Here is a 19,923-nt window from a genome sequence, read left to right as displayed (position 1 = left end):
AAGCTAGACAAACCAGACGAGCTAGGCCTATATGCTATTTTAAATTTCAAAAGAAAAACGTGTAAAAAATCTGTCATGTTTTTATTTTCCATTTATTCAATGCCACGAAACGAGACAACACACACACACAAAATAACATTTTGATTATGTGAGAGGGGTTCGTGGATCAAAGGAAAGGAGGAGGATTTGATTGTTTTGTGGGTGGCTCAGGCTGAGGATGGCTCAAAGCTTTTCTTTCATTATGCAGAACCACTTGCGCCTACACAGGGATATTTTCCTCACTCCAGCGTGGTTTTCTCTTCTTCTGTCTTGCCCAGGATTTGATGACACTGATGTTAAACCTGTATATTCCATAGCTCGGCATGCTGCATCATAGCAGGCAGGGTGGGCTGTGCAGAGGTCTTTTCAGGTTGTGGATGGGATATGACGCCTCACGGCAGTCGTGTCAGGCAACGTTATGGACTCAGCTTGCAGCAGGCTGCAGTGTGGCTGTCCCGGCAGGCATTTTTACAAGCAACCTGGAATTTGGACATTTAGGCTGGTGCTTGTTGGAGATGCTACAAGCTACGACTCAAAGGGGTTGAGCTACCCGAAGCTCTGCAGCCGCCGCGGCAGGCTGGAAAGGTGCAGGCTGCCGTTCCTGTGGCATGTTAGGTAGCTGGGAAGTGACTGAAGGCAGCAGGCTGTGCAGGGATGATACCAGACTGCTGTGTGCTCATTAATATTGCACCAAAGCAAAGGAAAATGGATTTTGTTTTACGTCTTTGTGCTGTTCAAAACGCTCTCTCTGGAACAAAAGAAATTAAGTCTGTCCAGACTGAAGTCCACTTTTAATCAGCAGCGAAAAACTATACATAGGCTAGGCCTAATATTTCTCTTTAGTTCACTTTGTGTGTCGGTTCCTATAAGTCACTGGCTGCAAACATGACGGAAAACCAACAGCATCCCCGTTCAAGCTGTTCAAGTTAGTGCTGATTTTTGTATTTTTACTCTGAGCTGGTGTGGAATTTTATAGGCTCCGATGAAATATTAAATGCATGAAAATATATATTTTATATCTCAGTCATCAAAATTTCAAAAACACTCGTGGGTGCACACACACACACACACAAATGAACTTTATTTTACACATTTAACCAGGAAACAGCAAATCCTAAGATAAAAAAAAGATATATATCTTTTTTCTAAGAATGTTCTGGCCAAGACAGCAACTCAGGTTAGAGAGAATAACACGACAACGTATAAAAACACACACACAAACCTGTTCTGATTTGCATTTTTTTGTTCCTCTTTATTTGCAACCTCAACTTCCAAAATGTTGAACAAAAAAATAATTATGATAAACTCAAATGATAAGAACACTTCGAATAAACGTAGTGGGTGAAAGAACCCTGTATTCTAAAAGTGTAATTTTTTTCTTAAACCATGAATACTTTTATTACTTAAGCTTTTAGAATAAAAAAAAAAACAATTCAAACTGATGGTCAGAGTTATGAAATACACATGTGTGTGAATGATGTTTTTCATACAAAAACAGCAGACTGATTATGTAATGCATTTGTCCTTAAAGCCAAATACACTCAAGGGCACTTGAGCATTCCAAAACAATAAAAATGGAAAGTATATTCACTCAATATATGAGAACAGTGTTGAGTTTCTTCATCTTATGCTTCTTAATACCATCTACTCCATTATATTTAAGGGGTAAATGTGCTTCATGCGTCAATACATTTATGATAAATAATTTATCTGACAGATTTTGTTACTTTTAAACAATATTCATAAATTGGATGGAGTAATGATCTTTTAAGACGCAGGATGTCGTCTTCACTCCACGATGCATTTATCTCATGTTCTGAAACGTTTGACTTGCTGTGTGCCTTCCTCCTTCACCACAACATGTTGGGTGTGTGTGACCAGGGCCGTTTCTAGCTTTGTGGGGGCCCTAAGCAAGATACTGTTTGGGGGCCCCTAGTTTGTCAAACTACAATGAAGAGATTCTTAACCATTTAGATGGAACACTAAGATCTATTACACTTTATGAGCAAAACAGGCTAGAGTTTAAATTAAACATCTTAAGTTGAACCACTCAGGCAAGTTAAACTAATAAGAATATATAATACAAAGAAAACAATAAAATAAAAGATTTTGAGTTTTTTAAAATATTAAACTGTAATGTACTGCGTCCCTTTAAAGATTGTACCCAATTACAAAGTAGATAGATACTTTATTGATCCCGAAGGAAATTCAAGCATCCAGTAGCAAGACATAAAGCAATAAAAAATGTTTATACAATTATAAACACTTTAAAAACAATCTAAGAATTTAAAAAACTATTTAAAAAAACAGTTTAGAAATATAAAGTGGCCAGTGAAATACAGAAGCGCCATCACTTAAAGCTGTTGTACATCCTGATGGCCAGAGGAACAAAAGAGCTTTTGAAGTTGTCACTTTTAAGAAGTTTCTGCATTTATCTACACATTGTACTAGTTAAAGTAATAAAACTAATAAAAATGATCCACTGCCACAATATTCTAAAATAATCAACAGGATGCCTAATATTTGTATATCACTTAAAAAACTAACAGTAGAACACTTCTAATTAGAGGCCTATAAATAACACACCAAACTTGGTAAATGAATCCTAAGTAATGCCAAAATCGTGTCAAATACCTGAGAGACAACTTCCACTGAACAATGACAGAGCAGGACAACAACATGCCTCCCTCCCTGCTAGAATCTGAATAAACTGGAGTCAGTCAGTCATTCCCGTGGCAGGACTGACTGTCATACTCATCTTATATAAGCAAACTTTCATGAGGCAAACACTGAAGCCGAGTTTATAACGAACAAATCCCAGCCAGCTACACAACATTTATCCGAGACTAGCTAGCAGGACAAATAAACACAAAAAACGTCCCACCTCCAGCTATCCAGCCCACATCACCCAACACATGCCTTACCTTTGTCCTCAGGCCGTTTTTCTTCCTCCATTTTTCCGCGCCACTAATATAACTTCTTTATGATGCCATTACTGCGTTTGTCTTGTTAACTTTTCTCGCTTTTTAGGGGAATGATGGGTAGATGTCAATCGTTCCCGTCACACCTGTTGGCGGCCTGCTACGCCACTCAGCGTGTGACAGTGCTGTACTTTACACAAACTCTACACACGGTCGCCAGCATTCGTAGATTTTGTTCGTAAATCCAAACTTTTCGTCAAATCCAATCGCTAACCAAGCCTAGGTTGCTGACGTTAGCTGGCAGCAATATCACTGAACGTTAGGTTAGCTAAACAATTACACCAAAAACACAAACTTACCAGCAAGGGATGCACGAGCGTCATCTCTCCGTTTTCTTTTCTTTCTTTTGTCAGCGCCAGAATCATGTGGCCTTTTACTTGACATTCTAAATCTTCTTCACTGTTAACGGGCATAACTCGGAAAACGTCAGGTAGGAGGATGCTCCACCACCTCCGATGCGGTAACTTTGAAGACTGTACCATTCAGGAACCATTGTACCATTTCAGGAAGGGGGGGGGTATAGATAAGGTAAACACATCTAATTTACCCGAATCGAGTAGCCTAATAGGGCACACAATTAAGAAAAACAACGCTGGGCCTGTTCATGACTAATTTATATCATTTTAATGTAATAATATAATAACTATCATGAAATTTTTTTAACAACCTTAATTTTGGGGGCCTCCGCCAGGTACTTGGGGCCCTACGCGCTCTGCGTACTCTGCGTATGCGGAGTGGCGGGCCTGTGTGTGACCTAAAAAGAAGTCGAACAGGTCGGACCAATAGTGGCTCCAAACCGGGTCTCTGCTGACAGACGCTGACAAGCCTCGGGTTTCCCTTCGGTTATTCTGCACGGGAATCTGTGTATCTTAATGTCCGTCCGCGGGGTTTCCGATCATTTTTGTCAGAAAGGAATCTTAGTAAGAGATCAGGTATGGAACAACAAGCCGCGTCATAATGAACTTCAAGGTGAGAGAAGGTGTGTGCGCGGCCCGGCAGAGGACGAGGAAGTGAAGTTAAGCGGACATATCTCCCATGTTTCTGACATATGTCAAGAATGTGTTAGGTTTTGTTTTTCAAACAAAAGAAAAGGACATTTATTTATTTAACTGTTTTTCCGGTCTTTAGTGCGCTGATGTGTCCTCGTGAACGCGCGATGTCGGTGGCATTGTGGCGCGCGGGACTGCTGCTCTGCTTATGGTGTGTGCGCTCCTGTCTGGGTGAGTTTACGCCCTGTCTGGTCAGGCATTTAACACAACACACATCAAAATAAGTACCCCCCCCCCCCCCCCTCAAAAAAAAACAAAACGTAGCAATGCTTTGTTTTTTTTCTCCTCTTTTTACAGGAGAGAAGTGTGTTCTTGGCATTGTGGGGAGGCCGGTGTCCCTCCCCTGCTTTTACCCTCAGATGCTTCCATTTGTGAATTTTTCCATTGAGTGGAGGCACGATGATGAAGTAGTGCTCAGATCAAGTTGGAAAGAGGATGGAAAAGTGGAGATATGGAGCCTGAACTACGCCACCATCTCCACTGATGCTGCACTGACCGGAAACTTTTCACTGGAGCTGCCAGCAATTCATCCCAAAGAGGACAGGATGCATTACAGTCTCTTCATTATTTCACAGGAGAACCAGAGTACCCCTGCGTGTACGGCATGCCTCAGGACAGCAGGTAAGTTCCTAACAAAATATGTTAATCCAAACTTATCTACAGGAACTAAATATTGTATTTGATGGTTGTTCGCAGCCAGTTTCAGTGCCCCCCTGTTGCAGAGGGAGGATGCGGCAGAGGGTGATGAGGCCACCTTCCTGTGTCACTCCAGTGGTGGTTACCCTCAACCTGCAGTTTACTGGCTCATAAACAACACAGACGACCCCCCTGAGGGCTCAGTGACAACCCAGGCAGCATCACTACCCAACTCCAGTCTCTACAACATCACAAGCCACCTGACCGTCAACGTTTCCAAAGAGGCCAGCGTGTCATGCGTCATAAAGAACCTGTCCATGAATGAAACGTTAACATCCACAAGCTGTGAGTTACTGAAAAGGTTTTAATTACAAAACATACCAGCACTTTACCTGCAGGCAGTGAAACAGAAAGTGCATCTTATATTTCGAAAGTTTTATGTATCAGGATGTTTAAAAAGAAGAAAAAAACAGCTGGTCCTTCACAGGTATTCAGATTTGGCAACCATAACCTCATATGAACAATGTTGCATGATATATTGTGTTTCATTATTTATTCAACAAAGACTAAGTCAAAATGCAGAAACAGTGTGTGAAATACTAAGTCCAAAAGCAGAAGTTTATTCAGTTTTGCTGGTGCGGTGCATTCTGGTATGTTAACACAATGCCATGGAGGAAAGACATCAACAACGACCTTAGCAAAGCAATCATTGCCAACCATCAATCTGAGAAGGGTTATAGGGTCATTTCCAATTTAGAGTCCCTCATTCTAAAACATTCAAGAAGGTTGCCAATCTTCCCAGGTGTGAATGTCCCAGGAAGTTCACCCCACAGTCAGACTGCGTAAAGCTCACAGAAATCGCACAAAGCCAAGAACTACATCTCAGGCCTCAGTCAGCAGTGAAAGTCCAGACCTCATCCTGAGTGAAATGCAGTGGTGGGACCTTAAGAGAGCTGTGCATAAACACATGGCAGCAAACTTTAGTGAACTATAATGCTGTGGGCCAGAATTCCTTCACAACAATGGGATAGACTGATAACATCATGTATTATTGTTGCTAAAGTGTGGTTAGTCAGTTTTTCCACACAAGCATTTTGTCTTAGTTTTTATTCCATAAATAACAACACTAATACTTTTGTTTATCTGAGGTTGTATTGACCTAATTCTATGACCTGGTAAGGACCAGATGATTTTTGTTTTATTATGTTCTGATAAGTAAAATTTTTCTAAACTGCATCTCTGGTTCCTGTTTGTTGCACAGACGGAGTGAATGGTGCCACTGTTGTGGTGAGTCGGGCATCAGAGGCTATGTGGATCTTCAGCACGGTTCTGTGTGTGGTGGTCGGGCTCATGGTGGTGGCCGGCGTGGTATATCAGATCCACCTGGACAGGATAAACAAAAGGAGGAAGCGCGAATACAAACAGCCAGAGAGAGGTAGGAAGATCACAACCCCAGGAGAGATGATTGTGTTTCAGTCCACGTACAGGTGCTTGCGTGCAGTGAAGGAAGGATGCCTTCCAATGAAAAGCTGTACATCGTTTCTTTACGGACATTTCAGTCTTGTTTAAAAGTGTTCAAAAGCTGCTGCTTTTAAAGCAAATCGAGCCATGATTTTCAGTCTAGGAACTAATCTAACACTTTCGTTTACTGAACTAATTTTTAGCAACGGTGCTAAGCATCACCTGAGATATTTGTCAGCAAGCTGATAATTCAGCCGTTTGTCCGGTCATAAATAAGTAACGAAATATTAACTTCGGTTTAAATAAAGCTAGTGTAAATGGCAGCAAAGCGGTTCTCTTTTTAAATTTTTCAGTGCTACCACTCAAAAATCTACCACACAAATGATCCTTAATAGGAAGAGAAAAATGTAATCTGTATAGCCCTTTTCTGAACTTTTCCTCAAACCAGTGAAAAACTTCAACTACCTGACGTTAAAACTGTTCACACTGGCCCAACCAACAAGACCTGACACAATTAAGCATTTGTTTCTCAGACTATGTGTTTTTATGACTCTTAAAAAAAACGCATTGCTGTATCTCAATGAATATTTGTTGTCATCAGGATACAAAAGACGATATCGGTACAAGGGGGAAGCAGAAGACATGAAGCCGGAGCCAAAGGAGACCGATGCGTGAAAAACTGTAATCATTTTTTATTTTTTTTTAACAATAGAGCACTGATTTGTAAATAGGTTTTCACTGCTGACTTTTTTAGTGTTAATGGTGGGTACCTTGTAGATATAAGGACTTCCATGGGGTTTTGTTTATGTTTAACAACTCAGTCTGCCAAGCTCACAGTGGTTGTGTAAACCATACGATGATGGATGGAAGCTTTCAGAATATTCTGTGTTTAAATCATGTTAGTCAGATTTCTCTGAGCAGCTGATCATAAGCCAAACCAACTCATCTCTACTGTGTGTATTTGAGTGTTAAGGTCACCGCAGGTGTTCAGACTTGTGCTGTTTTGAAAGTGATCCACATTATTATGTTAGACTAGATGTCATTGCCAAAAGCACCATGGTTGTTACTCGAATGACAAACATGTTCAGTTGCTGCCAATTAATTAATAACTGGGCATGTCTGAAAGGTGCTTCACAGGCTAACCAAAACCCATCACATTTCTGCTGAATAAATACGATGAGTTTCAGCACCAGCAACAAAAATGAAGCAAGCAGCTTAACAGCACTATTATGTCAAACTGTTCAGACTAGATGTCTTGACTGAACTATTTAGATTCACGGGAATAGAGTTATGTTCTGTAGCACAGGTCTATCGTATAGTGGGTCCTGTACCTTTGCCTCTTGTCCTACAGGGCCTGTTCTGTGTACCTGACTGAGTTAATATATTATTTTGACACCGACTGGATTTTTTTTTTTGGTACTTTGAACCCGGCTTAAAAATAAACAGGATTTTCAGCGCAAAACGTTCTGAAGTCCAAACCTGCAGTCTCATTAACGGTCACCTGGACGCTTCTTGATTCGGATCAGTAGGGCCAGAGTACATGGAAGTACATTTTTTATTTAATTGAACATTTAACATCTGATTAACACTTGAGCAAATTGTGGAAAACGGTGCAACATTACACGTCACTAAAATTCAGGGATGAGAGTCAAAGTCTGAATCTACTGACCCAGTGAATGTCTGGACAAACAGATCTACCTCATGTGGGAGATGGTGCTGAATCCCATCGGCTCTTCTGTGTGACCCAGCCTCCTCTAACCATCCTCTCACTTCTTCCATTTGGCTGATACAACATATGATTAGTACAGTCACAGGTGCATATGCAACACCAGCACTAAGCGAATCAGATTGATGAATCGCACGACGTCTTCCTGGATTAAAAATCAATCCTAAAATCACCTGGATGGGAATCAACAGCAGTATTTAAGCCACATTTGAACAACAGGACCAGGATTCGTTGCATTCCGCTTGATCATTCCTGCACGGGCGTCACTGTGTAGAGATCGTCCCGACGCTGAGACGTGATTGGGATCTGCTGCCGGATGTCAGCCAAATACTGCAGGTCTAGAGTCAGGTGACATGAACAGGGAGATTAAGTGCAGAGTCAGGAAATACAAATGTTAGCACAACTAAAGTAACTCCTGTGTAAGGCAAACGGATACAACACGTGTGCCCGGCAGCAACTGTTGTGACGCAGGATGTTTTTCCTTTCTGTTGCCCTGCATTTCAGACAATATTCAACCACACAAACTCACACCTACATAATTACTGTAGAGTCCACTATTATTCTGCCTCATCTTAGCATTTCCAACAATAAACAATTAATTATAACCCCAACTTAAAAAAGTAAATGTTTAAAATGCAAATAAAAGCAGAAACAAATTACTTGAAAAAGCTGATAAACCATGTTTTATTCATTTTAAAACAGAAAACACATCACGTGTCGAAAGGGAGACATTTTAGGATTTCATTAAATATATCAGCTCATCTTGAATTTGATGGCAGTGGAACATGTTCACCACTGTGTGGCGTCCTCCGTAAACATCTGGGAACTGAGGAGAGCAGTTGTTGGACCTTTGGATGGGCTGATGGGTCAGCAAACTGCCAAAAAACTGTCTTAAAATTGTGGGGCTAAGACTGAAAATTCCATCATCTACAGTTGGGCTGCAAAATTCCATGAATTTTCCACATTGAAAACCAAGCTGGAGCCTATCCTACCTGTCATTGGACGACACTCTGGACAGGTCGCCAGTTAACTGCTAATCCAGATGTGCTAAACATAAGCTAGCTAGCACCATATCATTAAAGAAACGTCTTCTTATCATGGTGTTACTACCTCAGATCGGTTTTCTGTAATCATACAAAATTTTATACATCAGTTCCATCTCTAGATCTGTGCATGCATTAGTATTTTTTATTATTTTTTTTTTTTACCCTCAGGCCTTCTGTCATGGAAATCCATGCATGTGCTCAGGAAAACTTACAGAAGTCATTGTCTGTAATTCAAATGCAGGATAAAGCTCCATCAGGCACAGCAGAATCCATATGTTTAGAGCAACATCTGCTCTCATCCAGATTACATCTTTCCAGGGAAGGTCTTGCATTCTTTAGTGAGACAATGTTAAACCACGTGCTGCATCTATTACAACATCACAGCTTCATAGCAGAAGAATCCAAGTAGAATCACAAACTATGACAGAGACCCAGGAGCAGCTAGAATCCAACAGATGAGAATGGGACAACACTCCTCTCCCAAAGGTCCGGCAACTGCTCTCATCAGTTCAGATGTTTGCAGAGGAGATGCCACACAGCGGTGAACATGGCCATGTCCCAACTTTTTTTCAAGAAGAGCTCATATTTTCATGAAACAGTTCAATCTCTCACTTCCAACATGTGATGTTTTCAAAGTTTTATTGTGAATTAAATATTGGTTGTTTTAGAGAAGCAAATCCCTGTGTTCTGTTTTTAATGTATATTTTGTATAGCATCCCAACTTTTTGGCAACTGGGGTTGCAGTTTGATCTTCAAATGCAACCTCTCCACAGCATTCATCTAGTCATGTTTCTCACAGTCTGATAAAAAGATCCAACTAAACTGCTCTTAAAAAAAACACAACGCATCAATGTTTATCTTAAGTTAACCCAGATCCAGATCAGAGTGTACAGAAATCAGTCTTACCAATGTCAGCATAGATTATAGTTTCCTCTGCTCCGGCCTTGGAGACGACTTCTCCCCTGTAACATCAGGTCAGAACAATTAACTCTTCAATATCTGTATCCAGACACCAAACCATGTAGTAGTAAATAATGTCAATATCACAACTGTTCAAACATAGTGTAAAACCTAACTGATACTACATTGCATCACATGAAGCCTTCTTCTGTTCATGGCCTTGTTTTCTTACCATGGGTTAACAACAGTGCTGTGACCCCAGGCCACATAAGAGGCCGTTTCATCTCTGGCAGGTGATGCTGTGGCCACATACACTTGGTTATCAAGTGCCCTGCATAAGAGACCAGACTAATTATATTGTATATGGTACAGTATGTAGAAGAGAATTACATCTTTAACGTCACACAAATTATTTTCAGATGACACGTTAAAAAACAGCAATACACCCTTGATTGACAATCAAGTCACTGACAGTCCAGTCGAAGAGCTCCTGTTGATATAAATGTTTCACTATGAAGTCAAACATCCACAGCAGTAACCAGGATTTAACAGCAGCGCAGTAGAGGTGTGGGGACCTTAAAAAATGTGAGCTTCTGTTTCATTTTAATGGCACACTGACACACCATGGCTGACAGAAAATACACAACATATCACAGCAGTGTGTTCAGTGCTTTGTTGAAACTCAGCCACTTCAGTCTTACTTCAGACCAACATGCAAATGTGTTCTCACAAAAATGTTTAAAGGTCGTCTGCTAACTTGCAACACACAGCACCGTAAGTTACAGTGCAAATTACACCGCACGTGTTCCAATTTCACACAAATGCCAGACTCGAATGCTTCAAAGATGTAAATCACTGAAATATATATATAAAAAAAAAAGAAAACTAGAACATTTCAACTGTTGTCTTTTTGAGTGAGTTAATCACTGATAAAGTCCATAAATAATGCAGTCTTTTTGCTTATGGTGGCATCTTTCTCACCAGGACAACAAATTCATGAGCACGACTGTCCGTGTGCAGATTTCAGACTGAGTTTTGTTCAATGAAAATAGTTTCATTCCACAACTCTAAGGGGAGCCCCAAGAGTAAAAGAAAAGCCTGATTTTACTGCTGCTTTAAATCTTCAGCTGGTACACAATCTTTTCATCAAACATGGAAAATCCTAATTCTGACAGTTTAACATTTTCTCTGTTTTGCCTTTGCTGACCGTCAACGTGCATCTGAGTTTAAAATGGAAGTGCATAAAAATGTTGGCCGTTGCTTTGGTTCATTTATCTGCAGAGTCTAAAAATTAGTCTGGATCATTTTGGACATGAAAATCTGTTTTATATTGAGTATTTCACAGCTGTATTGTTACTAATTATCAGTTTTAAATTATGTCCGTTTCATAAAACCTTTCAGCCCTCTCATTTAACACTGTTTAGCTGCTTTTCAGGGATGTACCACATGAATGAATTATGGACTTTAAAATATTTAGTTTCGCCACTGACATCTTTAATATTTTTGGAGGAGAAAGATCGAAAGTCCCACCTGCCCCTCTGCAGCAGCTCCCAGTGGGCCGGACCAGTTGTCATATTAAAGGCTCCGGGGTAAACCAGCAGCTGACAGCCTGAGAGCAAAAGCACAAGCCAATCAGCTGACCGACACAGCAGTACAACTGATGTCATATCGACATTCTTTTCCGCTGCTTACCTTTCCTGCTGTAGAGTTGTGCGAGCTCTGAAAACCTTATGTCGTAGCAGATCCCCACACCCACTTTACAGAACGCTGTAGACGTATCGCAGAGAAGGGAATCAGACCAAAAAGATGCTCGTCCACACCCGTAAACACGGGGGGAGTTTGGAGCTGTCACTCACGTGTGTCGAACATGGACAAACTGTTGCCAGGGCTCAGCGTCTCAGACTCCTGGAAACGGATTTTCCCTGGGACGTCGATGTCAAACAGGTGAATCTTGGAGGAGAAAACACGGAAATTACAGATATATGAGAAAGATTCTAATGTGGCTCCATATGTCCAATTAACAACCGCAGGTGATGGGCACACACACCTTCCTGTGTTTAAGAATCATTTCTCCATCGGGGCCAAACACCATACAGCTGTTGTACAACTTCCCACATTCCTCTTCGGGGATTGATCCTGTTGAGCCACATGGTTCATTACTCCACTGTCAAAAATCACACAATGTACACATTCCTTATTCTACTGGAAGCAACTCGCATATCAACTGTATGTTTCAATTTATATGTAAACTGATTCAGGGAGAAATTACAGAGAAAATCCTGATCGGATACTTGCAATTGTTTTCATCCGTCATGTTTTCCAGGACCTAAAGCCAATCTTACCATTGATAAAATACACTGAAATGTTGTAAATAAACCCCAGTAAAAAGTGCTAAAACACAGTTACTCTCTCCATCAATTGGGCTGAATACTACAACGTTTTTGATTCAGTTCATGTCAACTCAAGACAACCGCTTTTCCTTTTCTTGTCAACACGATACTCAAAAAAAAAGAAAGAAAAAGAAATCCCAACATCATGAAATATGAGGTCAATACAACTTTGTTTACAAGCCATCCACATAACCCTGCTTCTAATAAAAAGGTATGTGAAATATTGAGAAAATACATGCATATTGTGGTTTGGTATTGACCTGAGACCTGGCTGGCGGCATATGTTCCCCTAAAACCTACGCATATCATTCAGTTTTTAAAGTGCTTTTAAGCCTTCAGGTTTTTTTGTTCCACGTGCCATTTTCCCCAATACACCACGGTACCTGGCTTTTTAACCGCGCACTGATAACATGCCACTCGTTCAGAAACAGAACGCAGAGGTGAATCTGCAGGAGTGAACTGTATTCACTAACAGCGGTTTTAATAAGTCTTCCTGACCTCCAAAAGCACAGCTGCCATTTAATTTGTTCTTAAAGTCTCACCCCTTGTGTACAAGTCGGTGGTTTTTTTTTCTGGATCCATTGAATTTTCTGACAATATTGTTTACCACAAATTAAGAAAATGCCCAAGTTCTTTGAACGTTTACATAAAGTGTTGTCATTTTGAAACTGTGAACCGTTTGTCCACCCAGTCTTTCAGAATGATGAGCCCCTTTCCATGTTTGCTACTCAGACAGAAAATTAATCTATGTTTGGGGGATCCAGAAAACAACACAGAACACAAACTTATTAGAAGCTCAGTATTAATCCATCTGATCTGTTGAATGTGGTAGCCTACATGAGTATGTGTTGCCCACAGCTGCTTCTCCACCTACGTACCTCCCACTAGATACACCTTATTCTCCTTCGCTGCATCCGACAGCACCTGGGTGGATTCTCCTGGGATCTTCTCGGCATAGTTTGAGAAGAAGCTGGTCCCATATGGAGAGTTGAAGCATTCCTGTGTTAACGAGAGGCGAGAAACCAGCTGAGACTGCTGTTTACACATACCCGGGTATTTTGATAAACGAAGACCTTTCCCTTCGTTTGTGCCTTTCGTTTATACACAAACGGAGTTTTTTCCTCCGAAAACGAAGCTAAAAAAAAACTCCGGCACAAGTGGAGATTTTTTAAAAACTCCGTTTAGCGTTTGTGTGTAAACTGGTTGAAAGAGACAAAAACGGAGTTTTGGGAATGGAATGAGGAGTTGTCGTCATAGTACAGAGCCCCGCCCCTATCCGCCATGTTGGCAGGATGCTAGCGTGAAAACGCCATTCTCTCCGTCCATTGTTTATCTGGCAAGCATGGAGGTACTAGCAGCATTTCTGTTGTTGAGAGCTATACTCGCTTGTGTGATTTTGAACATTACAGTCATACAATGTATTGAACAACAAATACATTTTTCACGGCTTTAGCAGTTTTATAGTCCAGCGCAACGTGTAAAAGTAGCTCAGTCTCGCTATCAGTCCACACATATGAGCCTGGCGCCATATTTTCTTCTTGAAAAGGATCCGGAAGTTCTTCCTGTCAGCGGTTCTCTATTAGGCTTCTGATTGGCTTGTGTGGAATTCTCATTGTTCTAACACTGCCACCGTCAGGCTTGGCGTAATTTAACAGCTCTTGATAGCGTATTTATGCGGATCAATGTAGACTTGGTTTTTTTTAAAAACGGGGCTGTGTGTAGCCTGGCTGACGCGTCCACAATCTCGATGAGATGGTGGTCTGGGAACTAGGTGTGCATTTTCTCGTATTTGAGGCGTGGTTTACGAATGCCTAGAGCCGTTTATTGGGCGCTACGAATGTCTATCAAATGACGTCAGGTTCTTCCCATGCTGCTTTGCGCGCGATTCATAGCCAATTGTATCACCACAGCCATTGCTTATACCACAGCAATCTGTGCTTATACCAGATGACAGCAGAAATTCGACGAGGAAGAAGAAAAAAATGGAAAATAAAAGTAAACTTGCGCTCTAAGCTACTTAAATTGACAACAAAGTAGGCCTATATGCTATATTCTACATGAATTTTTATGTTGTAGAGTTGTGAATTTATTTTAATAATGGAGAAATTGAGCAGCATTGCTTTGTTGTCTACAGTAGTAGATCAACCCTCATCTTATTTTGAAGCTCCAAGCTCCCAGAAGTTACGTCGACGCAGCTTTAGCAGCAGAAAAGCTATCAGGCTTGTGTTGACGATAATAATAAACTCCTGGACTATGTACAAACTTCCAAATGCATCGTTTTGTGAGTACAGACCATATTTGTACTACTGTAGAAGTTTGGTGTCATGACATGTGATTTTAGTGTGGTAATTTTGGAGATACTGCCAGGGTCCGTTAGCGCTTGTACTAAGCTATTCGGGATAACTCAGTAACTCAGCTGATGTTCAGCCAATATCGGAAAAACTTCGGGTGGGCTACTTGGCTGGATGTCACGGTTCAAATGACCCTAGGGTGAATCTACTCCGAAACACTTTCTAAGGCTGCATTGAACGGTAACGTTGTGTCCGCTGTCATGTTGGATTAACACTCTACAAGCTTCGGTGTAGCGCATAGACGTCGTCATCGTCTTGCTGCCGCCGCCCCCCCCCCGTTCTGTGATTGGTTCCCAAACTCTGGTAAAAATAAGGGCGGTGGTTTCCAGGCTGACTTTGCAGTGAGAATGAAATCGAGCGCAAAGCAGCATGGGAATTCCCAGGCTAGGCTGTGTGCACCTAGTTTTTTTTGCAAACGAAGGTTAGAAAATAATTTAAAAAAAAAAGGTTTCTGTAAAGACCTGGGTTTCTCTCACTCCACCTGGGGGGTATTCCTAGAAAATAGCTAAAGAAAGCCAGGCTATAGCCGGTAAGCGTCGCTTGAACTAGCGCCATCTCCCATTTAAGCTTAATGCTACCGCCTTAAGTCGTTCCTCAAAGATATTTTAGCTGCATCTCGGTGAGGCTAATCCAAGCGAGGCTTACATAGCCTAGCTAAGTGCGAGTGCACAAGGAACGTAAGAAGCCCTGACGAGTGGATGGTGGAAAAACGGAGATCTCTGTGAAAAGGAGAGCAAGACAAGAGCTGTTATTTTTTCGTCAGCTGAACAAATAATGCTGATGGAGCTGTATGAGGATTTTAAAAGTGTCATCACCAGAAATGGTAATACAGCTGCGATCAATAAAGCGAAGAAACGGCATGGCTAACAACTGCAGAAAGACTAAATGCGTAAGTTATGAAAGTTTCATACCATTACCATTCATTTTACTGTCCTCATGTATTTATACTCTCCTCTTTGTGTTATAATTTGTTTACATAAAGCATGCTGAATTGTCTCTGTATGAGATGTACAGCACAAATATACTGGCCCTGCTCACTTTATTAATAACCCAATAATCGACACGCATCATCATACTTTGTGACTATATTATCCTGTGTGTGACCCACATATTATTTTTCACTGTTACATCTCAACAGGAGCAATCTTAACAGCCAAAAGCGTACCTGTCAGCAGGTGAAGGTAAAGTACAGGAAAATATTTCAGAGTGGTAAGTAGCCTTTGAAGAAATGTGTTTGTCCAATAAATAGAGCGCCAAACTAGATGCAAGAAACTGAAAATAAAAAAGATCAAGCTAGAGATTATGAAACTGGAGATGGATGTTAGTATAAATTCAGATAAAGGAGAATTTCGTGTTGTGAACTGTATTTAATTCTGTTTTCTCTCCACAGCTTGAGAAACCTGTAATAATAATTAAACAATTCAACACAACTCAAACTTGTCATTATTGTACAGTTCATGCAACGTGTTAGAAATGTGTTTATACATTTATATTCACAGTGGGGTGCCATGACCTAAACGTGTGGAAAGTTATAAATCATCTCTGTCCATTTAGCCTTCTTACACTTGCTCTGACTTAAACTGCTACTGTGTCAATGCTAAATTATGAAAAGAAGTTCTAACTCAAAGGTCCCAACAATAAGGATCAAAGGAAATATGTGTCCCTGTACAGGTCCCTCACTGTGTCAGGAGAAACTGAGTCCTTTCAGGCACTAGAACTCAATGAAGAAAAGACTTGAGCCTGAAAAGTTGTCCACAAGACAAAATGTATAAAATATGAAGTATACTATTAATTTAAGATGGCTCTGTCAGAAGTCAGCCATGGTGCCTGATAACTTTAAGCAATGAACCTGTATTTAATTTGGCCAAAGGTCATTTCTATCCGTGCCCTTGTTTTAGCATGTGCATGTGCATGTGCATGCCCTTGTTCCTGGATCAGGATATGGCGTGAGGAGGTACGACCAGCATGCATAGCCTCTGTCCCCAAGCAGGACACCATTGAACTCTCCTGCAGAATAAGAAATGTTGGATGGATATACATGTGTTAAGACTTTAGGCAATTTGATGCAATATGTGCCTTATATGGCTATCTATAATAAAGTATGACGAGCACTTTAAATTCCTTAAGATGACCTCTACACCTGACCTCTCATTACATTACCAAAATTCTGCCTATGCTACACCTTACTTCAAAAGTACACTCCTTCGGGTAAGTAAGATTCTTGCACCTTGTGCAAACCTCTGTGCCAGTGAGGATGCTCGGAAGATCCAAGAATCATGAACTGATCCCGGCCATTTAGCCTCAATGTTGGAAATGAAATGACCTCCATCACAGATCATCTGTATGCACGGAGGATAGGAGTCAATGATGAGGTTTCACAGGGCATAAATGTAACATTGCTCAGCATTACTCAAAGGGGTTGATGTGGTGTTTTTCAAAATGAGAAATCCAGTTCAGAGTCTATGGACAATTATCCCCAAGTGTAGGCCTACCTGTACATTTAGGATATGGAAAAAAATTCGGTTTACATAGTCAGCCTCCACAGGTCCAGCAGGGGCCTGGACAATGTGACAATGTTTAAATCCAGACTGAAAACAGTTCTATTTAGATGTGCATATGACACCTGAAAGTATTTTATCTGCCCTCTTCACTTTTAAATTAATTAATTAATGATTATTTTGTTTTTTGGAATGATTTTATTGCCTTCTTGTGATTTTATGTAGCTGTAAAGCACTTTGAATTGCCTTGTGTACGAATTGTGCTCTACACATTGCCTTGCCTTGGATGCGTACATGAGTACAGTGTAGTGCACCGATAACATTAGGGAAGCCTGAGGGAGATGATGAACTTAATGCAAATACTTCAGCCAATAGGTTGTTTTACATTATCGGCTACTGTAAATGTGGAGCAGCAGCCTGAAAGGACAGATCATATTTTTAATATGGTAAGATGTTTTAATTCCTGCGTTTTATCTAATATCTTGTTTGTACAGTCCTTGACTGTACAAATAATTTGTATCATTAACATTATTACCTGTCCCCCATTTTTCTGAGTCTGGTCCTACGTGGGTGTAGATCGGATGTTTGTTAGGTATTGATTAGTTTTAATGAATACCATATTCTCTCTCATTTAATTTCATGCTCAATACGTGTGTATAGTTGCGTTTCTTTAGTTGCACTGGCACCGACTGATTGATTTTTCGAGACAGTGAAAGTGGTGATATGATAACCACAGTTTTTGTTTCGTTTTTTAGACAAGACATGAGTTGCGGGAGCGCAGAATTCTTGGTGAACATTTCTTTCCGGAGTCCGTTTCAGCCGTTCGGACATTTTTTGAGTTGCAGCTAAGCTAAGCTTCAACTATAGCCTGCCCGGGACCAGGCTAGTTCAGCAGCATAAACTACCATGGTTACTCAGCGGGCGTTCAAATAAGCCACCTTTATGGAACGGAACTCTCGCTAAATTTAGCCAGAAGTAGCGAAATAAGCCAGACTTTCCGCTAAGCCAGCTTCTAGGAATACCCCCCTGTTTAAGAGTGGGCGCTGATGGGGTCATGTGACCTCTGTTTAAGGGGACTGGTTAAAGGACCATAGTCTGTTCACTGTGACAGCTGACAGGGACACTTTACAGAACTCAGCCATCTTTAGTTAAACTGTTTTCAGGTGCGTTTTTACCACAAATATCTGCTGAAGCACATACCAAATCTCACTTTCAATAATTAACTGGGAACGTGGATGGAAATTTAAGACTAAAGGTAAAAGCTAACTTCTTTAAAGTTTAACTTTACAGAGACAGTATCCCAGAGGTTTTGAGTGAAGAGGCTGTATTTAAACGAGCGATTCTCACGCTGGTGACCAACAAAATGCCAACAAAAAGCTATAACAAATTTAAATAATGTAGACGTAATCTACTTTTACAGTAGTAGACATTTATATTCAAACGTTTCAAAACCAGTCACGTCAGACCCAAGCAGAAAGGTCACAGGTGCAACGAGTATTAATCAAAGAATAAAAGACTGTGCTGCTCCTGGTATGCCCGATATTCATGATAAAAACAGAACAACAACATAAAACAATGTTAATTTTAATTAAAAACTGTGCTAATCAGATTAAAAAAAAAAAAAAAAAGTGACAAAATATTTAAATGTGACAGGTTCAAAGTAGCGTGCCCCCAGCCCCAGCCCCCAGCCCAGCCCAGCCCAGCCCAGCCCCGCCCTCACCGGCAGCAGCACCACTTCGCTGCCCCGTCCCGCCGCCTCCTTCACCAGCCTCCGGGCTCGGCTCAGGTTGTCCGCTTTGACGCTCGTCACCTGCAGCTGGACCACTGCCAGACGGAACTCTGCGAAAACCAAAACACCGTCACTGCATGTTTGCTCCGAACTGACCAGTGACTTGACTCGTACTGTGAGAAAACAATACTGAGTGCAACAGACCTGCGAATTATAGTCGATGTCATGAAACCATAGTTACCATTAAAGTTAAAACACACGACACAGCGTTTGGTAAAGAGGTTTGCACTTACTAGACATGACTTTAGCCACAGTAGTGGTCATGTGTGCGGAGAAGTCTGTTCAAAACACTCCAGGGTGGGTGAGCAGGACTGTGGCGTCTACTTCCGGGTGGCTGCTTGGTTTTCAAAATCAAAGTATGATTAAACTAAGGCCTTCAGACACAGCTTCTTAGCTTTGGGATGCCCTGTAATAATGATTTGACCTGCACAAAAAACAACGACACAGTTATAATAATAATAATAATTTAAAAATCGCTAGTCATGTCATTTTAAGTCAAATGCAAGACTTTATGTAAAGTTCATATCTTTTAATGTGAAGTTTACAGACGTTCTAACGTCAGTGGGGTGGGTCATTTTTCGGCCAATCCGGTTTCAGTGCAAGACTACGAACCTTTTCTCATTGGTTGATTAGAAATATTAGCGACACATACTTGCAAAACAAACAAACAGACAAAAAATATGGGGGGTATTCCACGAAGCTGGCTTAGCGGCGGCAAGTCTGGCTTATCTCGCTACTTCTGGCTAAATTTAGCGAGAGTTCCGTCCCATGAACGTGGCTTATTTGAACGCCCGCTGAGTAACCATGGTAACTTATACTGCTGAACTAGCCTGGTCCCGGGCAGGCTAAAGTTGAAGCTTAGCTTAGCTTAGCTGCAACTCAAAAAATGTCCGACCGGCTGAACGGACTCCCGAAAGAAATGTTCACCTAGAATTCTGCGCTCCCGCAACTCATGTCTTGTCTAAAAAACGAAACAAAAACTGTGGTTATCATATCACCACTTTCACTGTCTCGAAAAATCAATCAGTCGGTGCCAGTGCAACTAAAGAAACGCAAC

General features: G+C 41.0%; 2 protein-coding genes across 6 annotated transcripts; one reads left to right on the top strand and one right to left on the bottom strand.

Annotated features, from left to right (window-relative positions):
• The first annotated feature begins 94 nt into the window (after positions 1 to 94).
• Positions 95 to 10,932, top strand: LOC142400129 (ICOS ligand-like). Of its 5 annotated transcripts, none has more exons than XM_075484784.1 (6): positions 95 to 964; positions 4,149 to 4,240; positions 4,367 to 4,690; positions 4,766 to 5,050; positions 5,967 to 6,140; positions 6,768 to 10,932. In XM_075484784.1, exons 2-6 carry the CDS (start codon positions 4,156 to 4,158, stop codon positions 6,839 to 6,841), a joined length of 942 nt encoding a protein of 313 aa, XP_075340899.1. In that variant the 5' UTR covers positions 95 to 964; positions 4,149 to 4,155; the 3' UTR covers positions 6,842 to 10,932. The 5 variants fall into 5 exon arrangements, with proteins under 5 accessions (XP_075340899.1, XP_075340898.1, XP_075340897.1 ...); XM_075484783.1 differs by lacking the exon at positions 95 to 964 and adding an exon at positions 3,671 to 3,952; XM_075484782.1 differs by lacking the exon at positions 95 to 964 and adding an exon at positions 3,671 to 3,989.
• On the bottom strand, positions 6,844 to 19,185 carry nit2 (nitrilase family, member 2). Its single transcript, XM_075484785.1, has 10 exons — positions 19,100 to 19,185; positions 18,798 to 18,916; positions 13,107 to 13,227; positions 11,886 to 11,974; positions 11,695 to 11,788; positions 11,531 to 11,605; positions 11,369 to 11,447; positions 10,071 to 10,169; positions 9,845 to 9,900; positions 6,844 to 8,230 (listed from the first exon to the last, which is right to left on the bottom strand). The coding sequence occupies exons 1-10, from the start codon at positions 19,128 to 19,130 to the stop codon at positions 8,139 to 8,141; spliced, it is 855 nt and encodes a 284-aa protein (XP_075340900.1). The 5' UTR covers positions 19,131 to 19,185; the 3' UTR covers positions 6,844 to 8,138.
• Positions 19,186 to 19,923: the final 738 nt, after the last annotated feature.

Source organism: Odontesthes bonariensis, chromosome 15 (assembly GCF_027942865.1).
Source record: "Odontesthes bonariensis isolate fOdoBon6 chromosome 15, fOdoBon6.hap1, whole genome shotgun sequence".
NCBI classification, from domain to species: Eukaryota; Metazoa; Chordata; class Actinopteri; order Atheriniformes; family Atherinopsidae; genus Odontesthes; species Odontesthes bonariensis.
Note: the sequence above shows the minus strand (reverse complement) of the source record. Positions and strands in the feature narration are given on the sequence as shown.

What these genes read in the sequence shown, in the direction of transcription:
- LOC142400129 (XM_075484780.1), top strand. Translation starts at nt 3,893, where the DNA reads ATGTCCGTCCGCGGGGTTTCCGATCATTTTTGTCAGAAAGGAATCTTA. An exon ending in GGCATGCCTCAGGACAGCAG is followed by an intron (nt 4,691 to 4,765) that starts GTAAGTTCCTAA and finishes GGTTGTTCGCAG; the next exon opens with CCAGTTTCAGTGCCCCCCTG. An exon ending in ATACAAACAGCCAGAGAGAG is followed by an intron (nt 6,141 to 6,767) that starts GTAGGAAGATCA and finishes TGTTGTCATCAG; the next exon opens with GATACAAAAGACGATATCGG.
- nit2 (XM_075484785.1), bottom strand. Translation starts at nt 19,130, where the DNA reads ATGACCACTACTGTGGCTAAAGTCATGTCTA. An exon ending in GCGAAGTGGTGCTGCTGCCG is followed by an intron (nt 13,228 to 18,797) that starts GTGAGGGCGGGG and finishes TCGTTAACACAG; the next exon opens with GAATGCTTCAACTCTCCATA. An exon ending in TGATTCTTAAACACAGGAAG is followed by an intron (nt 11,789 to 11,885) that starts GTGTGTGTGCCC and finishes TTCTCCTCCAAG; the next exon opens with ATTCACCTGTTTGACATCGA.